Consider the following 19,025-nt stretch of genomic DNA (forward strand, 5'->3'; position numbering starts at 1 on the left):
TCTATGTTCCTAGATAAAGGCATTAACCTCTGTCAGGAAAAATATTACTGTTTGTTATTTTAATAGCAATGTGCTGGAGGAAGGGGGTAGATTTTCCTGGCACAGTTAATATTCCCATTTTACAGGCAGGGAGAATTATATATCATCAAGGTCACTCAGCTGCCAGTGCTCTGGTTTCTGGGGAACTGACATCTTGCCAGAAAGCGCTGGTCAAGTGATAACATCCAATTTAGCTCACCCAGATTTATGCTGCTGCCTGACCTCCAAATACCAAGTCATCTCGAATGTCCAATTATAGATATTAACAGCAATGTTTTCACAATCAAATGTCAATGTGATTTAGAAAGACAAGGACAAGAGAGTTTTACAAGGCCTGGAGATATTGTAATAAGATTTAGAGAGAAAATTAAAGGTCCTAGAGATTGGAAAAATGCATTATCCTGGGCACATGCAGAGATATTCCTAGGATAGGGCTGTGCTTGGAGTGGGTCTCTGTCCCAACCTGAGGCAGCAAATCCCCACCTCGTCAGCCAGGCTGCGTCTGGCACAGCTGGTCTCATAACATGCACTAGGTACACCCACTCCGATAATTTGCTCTGTCTGACCCCAAGCTTCTGGCCTTGGTCTCTAGTTCTACTTGACAGAGAAACACAGGAGAAGCTTCCTGCCCCTTTCCTGTTCCCATCAGGGCCAGTGCTATTGCACACACTGCCAGATGGTACTTGGATAGGTCTCACACCATGGATCCCTCTCCCAATGTTGCCTTTGCAACGGCACCCTGCCATTTGATGTCAGCCTGACCCAAAGATGCAGATGGAGTTAGCCTTCCAAGTGAACAGGCCAAGTCACACCATTTAGTGTTGATAGGACAAGGAATGTTTGGGAAAAGCCAAAACCCACAGCAAACTAAGCAGCACACCAGCACAGCACCCAACCCTGTCCTACCTTCCGGATGGTTGGGAATTTGCCATCGTAACGATAAAACCATCCAAAAGCTATAAGACACAGATAACAAAATGATGAGACACAGTTCAGCTCAGCCAGAGCATCCATGGGCAGCAGATGGGAGCTGGGTTCCCAAGGAATGCATGACTTTGTGAGATAAACAGCATTGGCAGATCCGACAGCAAAATTGCACCCTTTGTCCAACTCGGCTTACCTGGCCTCGCCTTGTTTCAGAACAGGCCTAAGACCACCTGAGAAAAGCCTCGGTTCCCAGGCCCTGGGTGACTCTCAAATGCCTCTCCCCAGAACACTGGTTTCAGAAGTCAGGGCCAGAACATCAAAGAGAAAACCCCTTGTGGAAGGATGAGCTTTTCCAAATCACAGTCTTCACATACAAAGCCTTGTTGAAAGAGAACAAGGCCTTTTCTAACCCATGTCTGGTCCCTCCATACAAAAAATGGCTTGAGACAAAAGGGAGCCTGGGTGTCTGCCTAGAACTGTTGTTCGACAGAACAAAACTGGCTTGTCTCATAGTGCAGGTCAAGTCCTCCGCTTTCAACATTCAAAGAGAAGGCAGTGGCTGGGACAGCTCTTGGAAGTGGGGGCACAGCTCCAGCAGGAGCGGGCAGGAGATGTGCCCCCAGAAAACATATCCTCATCCAGGCCAGATAACAAGTGCACCAGCCCCCTTCCTTCCCCAGGCCGCAGCTCCACAGAGTAATACCCCCAATCTGAAGCTCCCTGGGGCCAAGAGCGATGGCTGAATTACCCACCCCGGACCAGCCTGAGTGCTGGAACAGGATGCTGAAAGCCTCCTGCTGGACCAGACACTACCTCCTTAGTTGCTGGATTTGAGAGTGGTCTAGGGGGTCCTGGGGGAGGGGCCAGAGCAGCAGAGGGGGAGTTTGGCAATATCTAAATATTCGAGCCAGCGGTTCAGTGGTACTGGTGTGCAACAGCTGATCTACCAGCCTGGGCATTGAGTCCTGTCCTCTAGGCTTTGTGTACAGTGCTTGGGCCAAGCAGGGGCTTGGAGGAGCTTTACAGACTCTATTGGCCCCCACACATGCCGGGCCCCTGAAGCTGGGTGTCTGCACCGCGGTCAGGAGGAGGCGGGCAGGGTAAGCAGAGCAGCCAGGCCAGGGAGCAAAGCGGGGACGCGAACCTGCTCTCCCTGCTCCTCCGTGCCTCCATCCAGGTCATCTGCGGGCTCGAGCTCAGGCTCCACTCCCTGATCATCTACCCGGGGAAAAGAGGAGGAAGCTGGTGAACCAAAAGGGACTTGGGAGCCCAAGAGGCCGGAGAACCTTCTCAGGAGTTTGGGGACCTGTAATCAGCTTCCTCCATGGGAGCTGTGAGGTCAGGGGCAGGGGACAGAGTTCAGGAGAGCAGAGCAAAGGTTTTTTACTCTGAGCTGGTGCATACAGTGCTTTCAACCTTGGCAGCTTTAGTTTTTCTGTCTGTACAAAGGGCTAACAACAGGAAACTCAGATCTGAGGGTAGCATGAGAACCATTTTGTAGGGTATTGGGCTGAAGGCTGGGAAGTGCAGTGAGGAGGATGGGAATATCTGAGAATCGCACACGTTTGAGGGCAAGGGGCTGCAATGGGAGAACAGACCCTCCTGCCTTGTGCTTATCACCCTTGCCTTGGAGCTCTGGGACCCTAGGGGATGTCTGAACAGTGTGGGCAGCAGATGGAGGCTGAAGGTCCTGAGGAGGTGGGGACATCCCAAAAGGTAAAAGGGGTACATGCAGTTAGGAAGACCTGAATTTTGACATAATGTGGAGAGAAGAGCAAACCCTCCATTCCAGAGTTTCCAGCTTGGACTCTGGCCTCCGGCCTCCCTAGGACTCTGGAAGGTAGTATACCCGTTTGCTTGTGAGCTGCCTTTTAATATTTTAAAAGCTTAACAGAACTTGCCCATTGGCCTATGCAAAGGCTGTTAAGTTCTTTGGCTCTTGGCTCAAATTACATTTACCCAACAGTGGAACCCTGATGCTCCCTTACTAACAAGGACTACTTAATAAAACAATGGAACACAAATGATTATTTAATAGTTCGGTAGGAAAATAACCTCAACTTCCAAATCGTGGGGTCTCTTGTGGTGGAGGTGGGGGAGATAGTTGATGGGGCCTTGGATAGGGAGAGAAGGTTGGAGATCTCCTATTTAAACATCTCCATCTTTCAAGAATCCTTCAGCTACCAGATCCTTAGTCAAGGCTGCCCCTGGCAACTCCTGCATAACCACCTATTGCCTAAGCTAAGGGAAGGTCTGTTAGGAGCCTCCGTGGTGGTGTCCTGGCCTTCAGGGCTTGGCAAAATGTTGGGGGTCTGCTGGATCAGCCACGGGTAGGTGGGCAGGAGCAATTTTAAGGGCCCCCTGGGGAAGGTTGGGGGGCAGTCAGTCCCAGGCACATAATTAGGATGAGTGACTTCATTTTCTAGGTAAGAGATGCCCCATGCTCTTTTATTTTAAAAAATGCAGGGCCCGGGGCCAGGCACAGTGGCTCATGCCTGTAATCCCAGCACTCTGGGAGGTGGAGACGGGCAGATCACCTGAGGCTGGGAGTTCAAGACCTGCCTGACCAACATGGTGAAACCCTGTCTCTACTAAAAATACAAAATTAGCTGGGCTTGGTGGCGCATGTCTGTAGTCCCAGCTACTCGGGAGGCTGAGGCAGGAGAATTGCTTGAACCCAGGAGGCGGAGGCTGCTGTGAGCTGAGATCACGCCATGGCACTCCAGCCTGGGCAACAAGAGCGAAACTCCGTCTCAAGAAAAAAAAAAAAAAAAGCAGGGCCCACCCCTTGCAGGCATAGAAGCCTGAGTCAGGTATAATGTATTGCAAACTGGGTCCCTGAGTTGAAGGGTGGTTGGATAGGAGCTGGCTGGGGCCCAGGCCTGCTGGACCAACTCAGCCAAGACCATGCTAGCCCCCGGGGAACAGGGAGTGAGGCAGGAGGTGAGCTGGCTCAGGGACCTCACTGCATTTCCTGCCTTAGGTCCAAATGAGAATTAAATTGCCGGTGCATACAGAGACAGATAGAGGCAGCAGCTGTCCCAGCTCAACGGGCAGGCGGGGGTCATCCATCCTGTGCTTTGTGGAGCTGCCTAAGATTACATTTACCTTGAGCAAATGCAAAATTCTTGGTCTTTTTATTCAAGGAGCTTGATTTGTTTAAAAGGCACTAAATAAATAACCGGCTAGTGAAAGGGTTTTTATTTTCTATTGTTCCTGAGAGGGTGTGTTTGCTGTGAAGCTGAGGCCCAATTTCTTGGAAGGTACCAAATTGACTAGGATTACTTCCATGAGAAGCAATTAAAATCGATTTCTCTCCTGAAGCTCCTATTTCACTCGTAAGAGCAAATTAGCTGTCTGTCTAAAACAGCGATCATTCATTGGGATCTTAGCTCTGGCCACATCCTCAACTGATACTGAATGTCACGGGGGAGGCTGATGAGAGTGTGCTTTGTCCTTCTGAGAGGACCAGGAGATGACACTGCCCTGCTGCCAGGAAGAAATGTGTTGGGAGCTGTTTGACTGCACCAGGGAGGGGTGAAATGGAACCATCCAGATGCCCTGCACCTCTTTTGGTGCAAGTGGCCTATGTTGGCAGGTTGACATTCCCATAGGTCTCATATGTGACCCAAAGTTGGGGACAGAGCTGTCCAGACCCCATCACAACATGCCAAATGACTGCCCCACAGCAGAGATGGCGAACCTGGGCTCTTGAGTCCAGAATAGCCCCTTGCTGGAGGTTCCCAGGTCAACTGAGCACAATCAGCTGGAGTAGGACCTGTCCTGTGTCAACTATAAGTCAAAACAGCTGGAAGGCAGGAGTAAGGACCCAACCAGCAATCCCGGACTTGTGGTTGTCATGGTCCCCGTTTTCCTCTGGCAGTGTGGGCTGCCTCTTAAGGAGGCATATGGAAGCTGGGTTGAGAAGGTGGTCAGGGAGCAGGTGGTAGAGGCCTAGACTGAAAATGGAGGTGAGGATGTGGGACAGATGAAGAGAGGAGATGGTAAGGAGAGTATGAGCTGAGGCCCCAGGACAGCACAGCCACAGCCCATAGCTGGGTGTCTGGGAGAGGCCTCCTTGTCCTGTTCCTGCCTCCATCCTTGGTCCACATACAGGGATATAGGGGCTGGAGACACTTAGTAAGCTCCTCCCACAGTTATGAATCAACCTTGGACCACCAGAGCCCTTCTCTGATGTGAGGTCCTTCCCCTCTTTTCTGCTGCTGGCTTCACCCCAGCCCCTGTTCAGAACCAAGTAGGAGGAGGACCTGGTACCCAAAACATTAGGACGGTAATCCCATGAGCTAGTCCACTTTCGCCATGGCCCTTATTCCCTCTTCAGCAGCCTGACAGCCTGCCCGTGTCAGTGTTGTGGGGGACCTGGGAGCTGGGTATGTGGAGCTGGCCCGTGAACAAGGGGAGCAGACAGATCCCTCCTACCTCGATGCTGGGGCAGATGGTCTCTGACCCACAGCTGCCCCTCCATGAAGGAACCACAGCCCAGAGCACCAAGGGCTATCCATCTAGGAGGTGGTGGTGAGGGGAGGGAGGGCCAGCATTTCTGTCTAGTTCCCTTAGCCTCTCCCCTCGGCTCATGAAACTTACACTTTGGCTTGCGAAGGGGTACTGGGTGTACCTCAGCAGTGATGGTTTTAGGCAAGAGTAGCTGTTCCTTTGAGCCCCAGTCTTCTTCCCATTGCTTCTTAAACTTCTCTTCCTCCTCTACAATCCTGAAATGAGACCCCCATGCCTGTTACCGGAGTCAGAACCCTCATAGGCCCAGCTCCTGCATATCGGAGAGCCCCAGCCAGCCTGGGGAGAAGCCTTATGGTTCTAGCCATGATGAATCAAGCAAAGTCCCCGAGCTTGTATTCTAAATTGAGTGTGAACCCCACCTTGGCAATTATACAAGACTATGTTTCAGTTACTATAATATGACAGGCTTTACTACAAATAAAGGAGGACCCACCAGGGGATGAGAGAACCAGGTAAACTGGTTCTGGAGGCAGCCTCTGGTTGGCCACACTCCCCTGAGCACACTGATGTTCATGCACAGACACGCGTGGAGCCGAGGTACTCACTGTTCCATCTCCTTCCGGTATCTCTCATTTTCCTCTGCTGCCTTCTGGGCAATTTCTTTTCTCCTTCTGAAACACAAATGCAGATTGGCATGTTTGGTCCTATGCAAGAGAAATGAACTCTTCCTTACTGTGAATTCTTGATTTGGAGAAAAGTTGGATTTTTCTCCAGGCTCCCTTCCTAGGAGGCCTGGACCAGCTTTGGTTTTGGGGGACGTTATCTAACAAAGTCTGGACGCTGTGCTCTTGCGTGGTTTTGTCTGGCATGGCTGAGCAGAGATGCTGGGCTGTGGGAGGAGGGAAGCAGATCCATGTGAAGGCCACACTCCATGCACCCTCCTCCAAACACTTAGGTAAGGTGACTGATGACAGGCGGGGCCTGGACTGACCCCAGGAGCAAAGCAGGGGCTCCTAGCCAGGTGGAATACTCCCAGCTAACTCTGTGTTGGGGGAGATGGGGACAGCCTTTCCTCTTTCCTTTTCAAAATACATTAATTGATTGATTGATTGAGACAAAGTCTCACTTTGCACCCAGGAGTTCAGTGGTGCGATATCAGCTCACTGCAACCTCTGCCTCCCAGGTTCAAGTGATTCTCATGTCTCAGCCTCCCGAGAAGCTGGGATTACAGTCGCATGCCACCATGCCCAGCTAATTTTTTTTGTATTTTTAGTAGAGACACAGTTTCACCATGCTGGCCAGGCTGGTCTCGAACTCCTGACCTCAGATGATCTGCCGGCCTCGACCTCCAAAGTGCTGGGATAACAGGCGTGAGTCACCGCGTCCAGCCATGAAATACTTTTAAATGCCTAAAATGTATTTGGATTTGGATCTTGACAGTAGTTTTTGATTTATGAATTGCTCACCCCATTTATTCTCTTAGGCCATCATTTCAATCATCCTGGACAAGGGTGAGCCTCATCACTATAGGCAGGGCAGCCCTGTGGGGACTTGCCAGATTGCCTGGGGGTGATCCCAGCTTGGCCACGTGTGACTTTAGACACAAGTGGCTTCACCTCTCTGAGTGTCAGTCTCCACACCTGTAAAATGGGGTTAATACTCTCTACCTCCCAGGGCTATTGTGGGAATTAAGAAACATAAACAAGGCCCTAATACAACACCAGCCTTATGGAGGTACTTGACAAATGTTAGCTGGTAGCTAATCCTAGCTAGCTAGAGCCTACTGCTAGTAGGATGCTTATTTTCCATATTCTTGGAATCTTGGAAGTCAGGGGGCTCTGCTCAGCAAGGAGGAAGGAGCCAGGTGGTCTGAGGCCAAGGATGGATACGCTGACCTACCACCAAACTCATCTGGTCTGAGGACTGGCCTCCAGGGAGGAGGAGGAAGTTGGCTGGGGACACAGCGGACAGGAAGCAAGCTAGGTGGGGTCATATGGTGGGGTGGGAGGCGGGACAGGGCATCCAGGGCTGGCTGCACTCACTGCCGCTCCATCTCCTGCTGCTCTTGGAGGATCTTGTTGGACTCCATCGCCAGCCGCTTCTGCATGAGAAGCTCCTGCCGCTGCAGCTCACGCTGCCGTGCCTCTGCCAGCCGCTCCCGGTCTGTCATGAACAGCTCCCGGCCCTCGTGGGAGAAAAGAGGCCCCTTGCTCAGCCCCCGGGGAACCTGGGGATCCCCTGACACACCCCTGGGGGCCGAGATGCAGGTGGTCTTCTCAGCACCATCAGGCACTGCGGCTCCCGCAATCCCTGACCCAAACTTCTTGCTGGGCAGAAATCCTCTCGCCCTGCTCTGTCAGAGCTTCAGGGAAGGAGACCAGCCACCCTGGGAGTGTGTGGCAGAGATCAAAGGTCAGAGGGGCTGGGGATGAGGGTCAAGGGGCTCCCACCAGCTCATTCTGGACTTACAGCTCCAGCTACAATGGAGATGGTCAGGCTGCGGCTACTCTTCAGCACATTCACAGCCTGTGGGGACAGAAGGACAGTGGGCCGAGGCCTGACAGACCACAGCAGTCCAGTCAGAGAGCACAGAAGGCCCCAGGCTCCAGGGTGGTGGGGATGAGAAGTGGGGTGTGGAGATGACAAGGGCCAACAGGTGAAGACCCCCACATCTCACCTCCTTGTGATCCAGGTTAGAAAAGTCGATGCCATTGACTTCGACAATCTGGTCCCCTGTCTGGTGGGGAAATGGAGAAAGATTAGTGTGTTTGCGCTATCTGTACACTCGCTCATCTGCAGGACGGGCTCCCCCAGGGGCTCTGGGTCAGATGCTGGGTCTTCAAGTGGCAGTACCTCAGCTCCTCCTGATGAATGGAGCAGTTGGAAAGCTCTGGTGGAGCTCTGCGAGGGCTTAAAGCTGACCCTGGCACTCCCCTACTTCATAACTATCTTATCAACTATCAAGTATTATACCACTACATGTTCATTTCTTTGGCTAAATTTGATGACATTTGCTTTAAAAATCACAGTTTGTAGATGCGGGAACCTTTGAGCTTCTCATTTAGCACAGGCTGTGTTGAATCGTCATAACAGAATAGCTAACATTCACTGATCACTTACAATGTGCTTGGCACAGCTCTAGTATACATATTAATTACTTTAACCCACACAACAACCTTGGAAGAAAGGCTTTATTATCCCCAAATTACAGGTAAGCAAACTGAAGCACAGAGACATGAAGTAACTTGTCCAAAGAAGAGGTTAAGGGTTCCTGCTTTGGGATTGGACCACCTAGGTTTGAATCCCAGCCCTACCATATGAGGTACACGATTTTGGAAAAATCATATACTTTCTCTGGGTCTCAGTTTCCTCATATGTAAAGTGGGGATAATGGTGGTACTTAACCCTTAGCGTTCTTGTGAAGTGTAAAGGGCATGGAACAATGTCCGATGCAAGTGGACACTGAAGGTCCGCTCTTTGATTACCGTTATGACATTCCCAAGCTCGTGACCAACAACTATCAGAGATGGGGAAGGCTGCAGAAGGGTCAAACATCCCCACTCTGTGAAGCCTTCTCTGCAGGGTGGGTAGGGCTCCTACTCCCTCAGTGTTCACTGAAAGAGGGCCATGTGGAAAGGCACCTGCCCGTGTCACCGCGGGATCACAGTCTGACCCAATTTCCAGTGGGCCCCCACTGGGGCCGGCCCAGCGTCACTCACCTCCAATCCCACCTCAGCAGACAGGGAGCCAGGTTTCACGTGGCTGATAAAGATGCCAGGCTTCTGGATGGGGCCGCTGGAAATGCTGCGGGAGGTGGGAAATGTGTGCTCGGGATACAGGTAACCCATGTCCAGTGCTCAGGATACAGGTCACTCATGAGCTGAGGACTGAAGGCCCTCGACTGCCTACCTCTTCAGCCTCTGTGTCCCTCTCCAGCCTGATTTCTACTGCTACCCTGGGCAACAGCCACAGAAAAATCCTTGTAATTCTTCCCATCCAACCTCTCACCTAATATACCTCATATGCTGTTTCTTCTTTCTTTCTAGCACTTTCCTGTCCATTCATTAAGACTCAAATGCTATCCCTTCTATAAGGTTTTCACCAGATCCTCTTATTTTTTTAAATTTATTTTTTAGAGACAGGTTCTTGCTCTGTCACCCAGGTTGGAGTGCAGTGGTGTGATCATAGCTCTCTGCAACCTCCAACTCCTGGGATCAAGCAATCCTCCCACCTCAGCCTAGCTGCGACTACAGGTGCGCACCACCATGCCTGGCTCAGATCCCTTATTCTATCCCAAGACTAAACTAGCCGCTCTGTTCTTAGTGCTCCTATGACATTCACAGCAAGGATGGTACATGTACTGTTATTATTCCTTCCTAGATTGGTGGCAGAAGTCACTCATTGATCACAGCACTCTTTCCCACAATCGTGGATACAGCTTTAGAATGCTTTTCAAAGCAGCACTCCAGGGAGCTGCTACTAATTGACTAGAGATGGCACCTATTTGCCATCCTGGACGCAGAATGTAGTCCCATTCGAGTCCTATCACCCTATATTATAACTATTTACTTGGTTGGCTTCTAGATTAGTCTGTTGTCTCCCAGAAAGGCGGGACTTTTTTATCACTTGTGCTTGGCACAAAACATTGAATAAATGTGAATGAAAGGAAAGAACAGGGATAACTTAAATAATAATAGCTAATATTTACCAACTGCTTACTATTTAGCAGGTACTAAGCTTGGCACTTTACTTTCTCTACAACCACCCTGTGATGTGGGAATTATTATCGCCCATTTATAGAGGGAGAAACTGAGGCTCAAAGTGGTTAAGTAACTGGCCCAAGGTTCCAGAGCTCTTAAGTGGGAAAGCAGGGCTGGAACTGGGATCTGAGTAATGGTGGCACCTGCATGCTTAAGCCCCGTGTGGCCCAGTGTCTGTTCGGAATTCCCTGTCTGCCTCTTAAGGAAGCCAACAAGTTAATAAGTGACAAGAGAGCTGTGACAGAGATGACCAGCCGAACAGGCTCCCTTTGCAGTGACTCAAGGGCCCACACGGTAACACTGTTCTGCCTCTGGGCCTCAATTTCCTCATCTGTGAATTGGGCTCTGTTAGAGATGACTCTCTGGCCCTAAAGGCCTGTCATGAAGTTCAGAGGGGAAATCAGGCACCAAGAAGTGTCAACACCAAGGCTGGGTGTGGTGCTTCATGCCTCTAATCCCAGCACTTTGGGAGGCTGAGGTGGGAGGATCACTTGAGCCCAGGAGTTTGAGACCAGCCCGGGCAACAAAACAAAACTCCATCTCTACAAAAAAATGAAAAGTTAGCTGGGTATGGCAGTGTGTTCCTGTAGATCCGGCTACTCAGGAGGCTGAGGCGGGAGGATTGCTTGAGCTGGGGAGGTTGAGGCTACAGTGAGCTATGATCACGCCACTGCACTCCAGCCTGGGCAACAGAGTCAGACCCTGTATCTAACAAAAAAAGTATCATCACCCATGGACAGTCACACCCCTCGTGGGCAAGGTTTCCTCGGAAGTGGCAGTGAGGAAGGGGAGGGCAATAGGGGCCTGCTGGGGTGCACTGGCCAAGAATGACCCCAGGGCATGCCCGCCACCCACCTGCAGCCAAGGCCCCGGGAGCCCACCAGGCTGATGAAGACCTTCTTCTCCTTGTTTTCCCGATTTCCAGGGGAGCCCAGGCCGCCTCGCACGCCCTGAAGGAGAGAGAGAAGCAGAATCACGGAGTGTCCACATGCGTGCAAGCGGCCTCTTGAGCTTGTGGGATCTGCAGGGCAAGCACTGCTGAACTCACGCCAGCCAGATCATCATTCCGTCCCTGGGGATGTGTCTGCACCAGCCTGGCCTGGCCGAGGGCTGCTGACCCACAGCGGTGCGCTGGCTGCCCTGGGGGCCTGTGTGAAGCCCCTGAGGGTGCATCTCTAGAGCAAGCCCTCCCTTCAGGACTGGCCACCCCTCCTTGAAGATGACCCCACCCAAACCCCATCACAGGAGGTCTGGCCCTTACCCCAGATTCCGACACAAACTGATCCACATACTGCCAAGTGAGGGGCTCATCAGGAGAGCTGATGGGAAGGGAAAATAGATGGGAGGGTGGTTAGCGAGAGACGTTTGAGGAACCAGGCCCCACATCCAGATCCACCATGTCCAGAGCCTCCAGCCTCCACTGGCCCAGAAGCAGGGCTGGCATGGTGGGAGCCGGACCCCAGGGCTGTACCAGGACCCTGGGCCCACAGGGAAGAGTTGGCCTGCAGAGGAGGGACCTCTCACCTTTTCACGGGGATCAGGCCGATGTCTGCGGGAGAAAGGCACAGGGGTTAGGACAGCTCCCCCGCCCTCCCTCCCTCCCACCGTCATGGAGTACTGCCCTGCTCCCCCGCCCTCCCTCCCTCCCACCGTCATGGAGTACTGCCCTGCTCTGGCCTCACTCACGTCTCACTTTGATGGACACAGTTTTCTTGGTTCGAATGAGGTTGATGACCTCCTCATGGGTACAGGAGGAGATGGAATATCCATTGATCCGGACGATCTCGTCCCCTACCTTGACCACAGAGAGAGGCAGGGAGCACCGGGTGGAGGGAGCATCAGGCAGTGGGGCAGACTCACCACCAGATGCTCCCGGACTGCTCTCCGGAAAAGGGAAGGGTGGCTGTGCCATCCCCTGGAATGAGCCTTGATCTCAACCAACCCACCCTCCATCAGCCCGGGGGATCCCAGGTTCGGGTGGCATGTCCAAGCAGTCTTGTCGCCCCATTTTACAGATGGAGAAACAAAGACAGGGGTGAGGGGCAGAGCAGGTGTGCAGCAGAGCTGGGAGAAGATCTCAGAACTCTCTGCACCCTCACTCTGGTGCCCCTTTCACTCCACTGGGGCACCATCAGATTCTGGATTCTATGCAAAGGGTGACACTTCACTCAGCTTTAAGCTATTCTTACCGGGACTTTGTCCCAACCCACCCCTAGGAAGTTGGCTCCCTATCTCTGTTAATTGCTACAACACTGTAACTGAGTTGGGGTGGGGACCTTCTGTGACTCCTGACCCAAGCTCACATCACCAACGCACACACACATACGATTTTTTTTTTTCCCATCATATGGAAACTTGATGAACATTTTAACTCTGCTGTGGCCCTGACCTCTGAATTCCTATTTTGGGAGCAAGCAAAGAACAGTGAACGAGCACAGGGCTTTGGCATCAGATGTGCTGGGTTCAAATCCCTTCTTTTATTATTATTAGCTATATGACCTTGAGCAAGTCTCTTGAACTGTCTGAACCTGTTTTCCTCATCTGTAAAATGGGGAATACCAAGGTTGCTGTGAGAATTAAGTGAACTTGTGCATGTAAAGACAGCTAGTGCCTGCCACACAGTAAGCACTCAATACATGATTGCTATTGTTATCATGAGTTAGTCCTGATCCCTGAATACTCAGCTCAGATCTCTCTTCTCAGGGCTTAGGCCACAGCGGATTGTTGAGATGGGCCCTGGGCAGCCAGCCCTGGATACAGAGCCGTGGTGAGATTGCCCCCTGCTGGACACTGCCGGTTTCTCCAGGCACCCAGGCCCTGGGGATCAATTCTGGAGCTCCTCATTTAATAACCACAGGTCAGGACGGACTCTCAGATATCAGCTGAAGCTGAGGCCCAAGGAAGTGAGGTTTTGTCCAAGGTCACACAGCCAGTAGCTGCAAAACAGAGACTGGCTCCTGGAGAGGTTCCTGTCTGAGGCCAGTGCAGGTCAGCTGGGGGCTTAACTCGAAACACACGTGCTCACCCTTTGGAGACTTGCTGGCACACGTGAGGGACGCAAGCTGGACTCCCTGTGGCTCTAGGTAGGTAGGGGCTGGGTGGACATGCAGCCTCCGAGGGGTCCTCTAGGGCAACTCCTGCCCTCTACAGCATTCCCACAGAGTCACCTTCTCACTATTCCAAGGGACGCTTCCCTCTCACTCCGGGACACAGACCCCAGTCTTCTCAGGGACCTGACAGGAGTGGCCAAGGGCTCCAAATGGCACTGGGGTAGGGCCCCACTAAAGAACGCTCTAGGTTTCTGGGAACACGTAATTCAAGGACAGCGGCCAGACTAACTCCTTCCACCTATTTTTCACAACAACCCTGCAGAGCAGGAATTTGTATCTCTGTTAATCGGATCAGAAAACTGAGGCTCAGAGAGGTAAAGTGACTTGCTCAAGGTTACCCCAATAGTAAACAGTGTCGTGGGATTTGAAGTCAGGTCTCCCTGATAGACAAGTGGTGTCTCTTGGGTGTCTGGAAGCAGAAAAGAAGGGCATCCGGCCAAGCCTAGCTGCAATTCCCTGCATCCTGCCCTCTCTGGATCCTTGCCACCTGTCAGAGCCCTCAAGTCCCACACAAAGGCAGCTGTCCATGTTATGACAGGGAAAACCAAAGCACACAGAATAATTTTCTAGGTCTGGAATATACAGCAAGTTGTATGTCACAGGCTGCCCTGTGCAAGGCAGAGGATGTAGGTTAAGTTAGGATATTCTTGGGGAAAAAAATACAAAAACCAAGTATCTCCAGCAGCGGACAAGGGCAGAGGGGTGGACCCCCAGGACTAGGTCCTGTGGGAGGGTCCAAGCCCACCACTGGGGACCCAGCCTCACAGGTCAAATCAGCACAGGTCTTTAGCCCAGCCCGGCTGTATCTGAACCTGCTCATCCCCTGCCTTCCAGCATCTTCTTCCAGCTGCCCTCAGGCATGAGATCTCCCCAGAAACATGAACCCCAGACAGGTCAATGGATGCAGCCATTTTTCCCGAAGCTCCTCTGAGTAAAGTTGCCTGTCTTATTCCTAAAGGGAATTTGCCCAGAACCCCAGTCGGAATGATTCCCACACGGCCCCTGGCTCAGGTTGCAGGATCAACTTTCCTCCCTGTCTTGCCCTGTGTGGAGCCCTGCAAAGGGCCCTTTGTGCAAGGGCCACGATGATATAACGATCTGAGGGACAGCGGCACAAAGGAGAGATGAACCCGTCAGCTAGAGAAAGGGCCGATAATTCATAAGCCTGAGAAACAGCCAGGAAGGTAAAACTCTAGGTCTCATTAAAATACCCCAATGCCCCCAGTCATCGAGGCAGCATTGAGAACTGCTTGTCCTAAGAGAGCTCGCCCTGGAAAAAAGGCGGCCTCAGCTGACGCCAAGAGAGGCGCTCATTATGTGTTTTCTCTGGCTGCATTTCTGAGCTGGAAAATGTGCTGCAGAGGAAAGAAATAATGAAGGGGCTGAAATTTCAGACACCACCAGGGAGCCGTGAGACAAGGATTTAGAACAAAGCGGTGTCTGTCAGCTCCCTGTTTCCACCCCCTACGCCACAGTGTCTTGTACCATTAGCCTTCGAGCCCCTTGAAGCCCCAAGCTTGGCAGCCCGGATTGGGATGTTGATAACAAACCCGCTGGAAGCTCTTGGTGATGGTGGGAGGGCCTCCTTTATCCCAACACACAAAAACACAGCCCTGGGCTCAGGTAGGAGTGAGACCTGGAGGTCTGCCCATCTCTGCTCAGGCCCTGAGGTGTGGGGACCCCAAAGGAGAGGCACCTGGGTTGCTGAAGAGAGATTTCTGGGCTTGGCAGTCAGGAGACCCAGTTTCTAATCCTGGCTCTGCCACTTACTGGCCTCTGAGCCTCTGTTAATTCTGTAAAATGGGGACGATCCGTTCAATGCATATAGCAAGGACTGCTTGTGAGCATGTGACCTGGCACATTCCAGGCGTTTCTTAAATCTCCCTCTCTCTGTTCACTTACCAGACTCACAGCATTTGTATGCCAGGCCCTGCTATAAGCACTTTCTACTATTAATTCATTTACTAACAAAACCTGACGAGGTAGACAGTACTAATGGCAACTCATTTTATAGATGAGGAAATTGAAGCACAGGGTTAAGTCATTCCACCAAGTCACACAGCCTAATGAATAGCAAAGCCAGAATTGAACCCGGCTAACCCTGCTTCAGAGTCTATGATCTTTGGCATCACACTGCACCAGGCTTTCTTTCCCCCTGCTGGTAAAAGGCAACAGGTCCAAAACTTCATATGCCAGCATCACTGTCTTCCTCTCTTGGGGAGTAGGGGAGGTGGGGGGAAGTGCAGCGGCAGCAGCTGGAAGGAGGCAGCAGTTGGAAGCAGGCAGCAGCCAGGTTACCAGCTTCACTCAAGAAAACAGGCAATTGCCTGCGGCCTGATTTCTATGAGCCTAAGAACACCCATCAGGATGCGCCAGCCTCTTCTTCGCCCGAAGGCTCAGAAAAGTGGGTGACCACGTTGTGCCACACAGCCTAGTGGATGAATGAGCGGGAGGCAGGAGATCCGAGGCCCTCGCTCCCCCTCCCCCAGACTCTGCTTGCTCACCTGGAGCCCGACACTGTCTGCCTGACCGCCTTTGATGAGGTGGGAGATGAAGAGCCCACAGCCAAACTCCAGGCCACCACGCACACTCAGGCCGAGGCCTTCGGGGTGCAGACGGTCCAGACGCACCTCCTTCAGCTTCCTGCCACACAGGAGAGGTCGGTGACGGTGCAGCTTGGCTGCCAGCACTGCCCCGCCCAGGGTGACCTCTCCACCCCCTGCCTCCAGCCTGGTGGCTTCCTCTGCACCTGGAGCGCCGGGGGGTCAGCTGATCATATTCCACCTGGTGCTTCAGTGGGATCAGCGGCCGAATGGCATCAAACAGAGGCAGACGGCTGGGTTCATTGATGACCAGCTTCAGGTCTCCCATGAGCACGGCCACGTCCATGGTCCTGTGGAGATGCCGGGAATGCCTGGAGCTTCACCCCTGGCCATGACCTCAGGCACCCAGGGATTCCAAGAGGAAGCCATTTCAGCCACTGGGCCCAGGCTTAGGAATGGGGGAGACCACTCCTGAAAAGCCCAGAGCTCTTCACACCGGGCCAGTGCCTGAGAAGACTTTGTTCTCTTATATAAATATCCCCAGGAAACCAGTCTACTAGGGATTGTTGACCCATTTTGCAGATGAGATGAAGCCAGGATTTCAAACTCAGCGCTGCCTATCTCCGCTGTTGGGATATTTCCAGAGGGGAAAGCTCCGTGTGAGATGCTGACAATTCCTCACACACTCATCATCTCCACTCGTATCTGCTGCTAAGCTCTGTCAATTTCACCTCACCACAGTTCACGTGCCTCCTCCCTCATGCTGTTCAGACCTTCGACTCCAGCTGCCTGCCCATGTACTCACTGTCACGTCATCTTTTCTCAGTGTAAGGCACTCCCTGGCTTAAAACCCTCTGATGGCCTGTTACTGCCCAGAGGACAAAGTCCACTCTTCTCAGCAGGCTCAAGGCCCTCCATGACCCCATGGAGCTTCTCCAACCTTGTGGCTATTTATGATCTCCGTGTCCTCCCAAGTCCTACTCCCCCAGATTACTTATCTCCATTCACATCCTTGCTTTCATGCCTCCACACTTTGGCTGATGCTGATCCCTCATTCTGGAATGCCCTTCCCAGATATTCCACCTACCAAAATCTTTTTCTTTTATTATTATTTTTTTTGAGACAGGGTCTTGCTGTCTTGCCCAGGCTGGAGTGCATTGATGCAATCATGGCTCACTGCAGCCTTGACCTCCTGGGTTCAGGTGATATTCCCACCTCAGCCTCCTAAGTAGCTGGGACTACAGGCATGCGCCACCATACCCGGCTAATTTTTTGTATTTTTTTGTAGAGATGGGATTTCACCATGTTGCCCAGGCTGGTCTCTAACTCTTAGGCTCAAGCAATCCTCCTGCCTCAGCTTCCCAAAGTTCTGGGATTACAGGCATGAGCCACCGTGCCTGGCCCCAAATCTTTCTTATCCTTCAAAGCCTTGCTCAAGCCTTCCTGGTCCTTCCTCTTCCCTCGCAGTTGGAAAGGAAAACTCCTTTCTTCACATTTCTGCTTTTACCTCTACTTAGCAGTTATTTGATGTAACTTATATTAGAGTTCTTTGTGTTTGCAGTGTATGTTCATCTCCCCTCACCAGACCAAAAGTTACTCAAGGAAAGAAAGTGGATCTAATTCATTTCCAGATTCAGCACAGTGCCCAGCAGTGGCAGGAGCTTATAAAGTATACAAAATGAATCAAAAAGCAAGTGGGTGATCAGAGACATCTGATGCAAGGGCTGTGGCCAGCTGGCATTTCTTGTTCTGTCCCAACAATCATGCTCTATAGAATCTATCTGGCTACTAGACAGCCTCCTCCATCAGACTTGAGCAACCTGAGAACAGAGACCAATCTGTCTGGCTCACAAGTATACCCAGCCCCTAGTACAAAGCCAAGTACAAAGTACTTGTGTAAATAGTTGTTGAAATGAGTGAATGGTATGTCCATTTGATTTCCAGGAGCAGTGAGCATCCACCCTTTGAGCTCCTCTGTCTCAGAACAACCCATCCCAGGGGTCCCTGAAGACAAAGGAACCCAAGTGGTCCACAAGAGCTGGACCCAGCACACTTACTGGTGGTACATTCGCAGCACATCATAGAGATAGTCCTTCTCTGCATCATTTTCAATCAGAAAATCCACCTGGAAAATCCAATAGCAGAATCACAGCTCCAGGCTCAGCACCCCCCCAATAGCAGACCCCAGGGAGGAGAGGTCATCCCCAAGGGCCTCCCCAGCAGCTTTTCAGGGCTGGAGTTGTGAGGAGAGAAGAGGAGCCACAGGCCAGGCTGCCCCTCTGACCCCAATGCATCAGACCTATGCAGACCACCCCAACGTGGCCACAGGAGTACCGCTGCCCCTCCAGATGTGGCCAGGCACCCTTCATCCCCAGGTGGGGCAATATGTGCACACACGGGGATGCACACACATAGGTACATATGTGAATCCCCATGTGACAGTGACACGCTGCCATGGCAGTGCTGCTGCTCACCCCCATGGCTGTGTCATCCATGGCCAGAAGAAGCCCACTGTCTTACCTGATGGTGGCTGTAGTGCCGGATAAATGCTTTCAGGAAGGATTTGGGCCACTCACTCAGATAGCACATGCCACTCGCCAGAAGCCCCTTACCACCGAATTCTTCTGTAACATCAGTGCCAGGGGACCTTCACCCTGTCTTGTCCTGACCTTAGCTGGGTTCTGTCCACTAGTCAGTTTCATGGCCACTCCTTCCCCCTCCCCAGGCCCCTGCACAAGCCCCGCAGGGGGAGAGTCAGGTTACATCATTTCAACTTTGTTGACGTCAATGGCTGGGACTCTAAGGTCAGGTTCAGGAGTTGTGTCATTAGCACCTCAATCCCAGCGGGAGGCCCTGAATTCCACTCCCTGAGTTACCTCAGTGTGAATCTCTACACTGTATTTTTGGGTCTCTCTTCAGCCCAAGAACGGGTAACAGAGCAAGGTGGAAGCTTGGGGGGTCACTGGGTCCCTCTCTCCTCCAGCCTCCCGGCCCAGGGCCTCAGCCCTTCATAGAGAGGCTGCAGCTGGAAGCTGCATGCTCTCCACTGACTCGTCCTCAGAAGAGGGCCAGAGCAGCGTTACCTCTTTCTGTGGGTATCCTGAGGGTGCTGAAAGACCGGGGCAGTCTGTCCGTCCCACCACAGAGGGGACATGCTGGGCCCAGCCCTT

The 19,025-nt window shown here is 52.1% G+C and overlaps 1 protein-coding gene across 2 annotated transcripts in view; it reads right to left on the reverse strand.

Annotated features, from left to right (window-relative positions):
• Positions 1 to 19,025, reverse strand: part of USH1C (USH1 protein network component harmonin) — a 50,448-nt gene that overhangs the window by 21,371 nt on the left and 10,052 nt on the right. The window contains exons 2-15 of one of the 2 annotated variants that reach the window (XM_004050767.5): positions 17,913 to 17,980; positions 16,062 to 16,205; positions 15,817 to 15,955; positions 11,889 to 11,997; positions 11,727 to 11,751; positions 11,464 to 11,521; positions 11,058 to 11,152; positions 9,162 to 9,246; positions 8,120 to 8,179; positions 7,912 to 7,968; positions 7,485 to 7,627; positions 6,048 to 6,113; positions 5,572 to 5,696; positions 2,111 to 2,184 (exon numbers count right to left, since the gene is read on the reverse strand). In XM_004050767.5, the coding sequence (XP_004050815.5) occupies positions 2,111 to 2,184; positions 5,572 to 5,696; positions 6,048 to 6,113; positions 7,485 to 7,627; positions 7,912 to 7,968; positions 8,120 to 8,179; positions 9,162 to 9,246; positions 11,058 to 11,152; positions 11,464 to 11,521; positions 11,727 to 11,751; positions 11,889 to 11,997; positions 15,817 to 15,955; positions 16,062 to 16,205; positions 17,913 to 17,980 (1,248 nt within the window). The remainder of the gene's footprint in view (positions 1 to 2,110; positions 2,185 to 5,571; positions 5,697 to 6,047; positions 6,114 to 7,484; positions 7,628 to 7,911; positions 7,969 to 8,119; positions 8,180 to 9,161; positions 9,247 to 11,057; positions 11,153 to 11,463; positions 11,522 to 11,726; positions 11,752 to 11,888; positions 11,998 to 15,816; positions 15,956 to 16,061; positions 16,206 to 17,912; positions 17,981 to 19,025) is intronic. The other variant, XM_019037479.4, reaches the window with a different exon arrangement.

The sequence above is a fragment of the Gorilla gorilla genome, chromosome 9 (assembly GCF_029281585.2).
Source record: "Gorilla gorilla gorilla isolate KB3781 chromosome 9, NHGRI_mGorGor1-v2.1_pri, whole genome shotgun sequence".
NCBI classification, from domain to species: domain Eukaryota; kingdom Metazoa; phylum Chordata; class Mammalia; order Primates; family Hominidae; genus Gorilla; species Gorilla gorilla.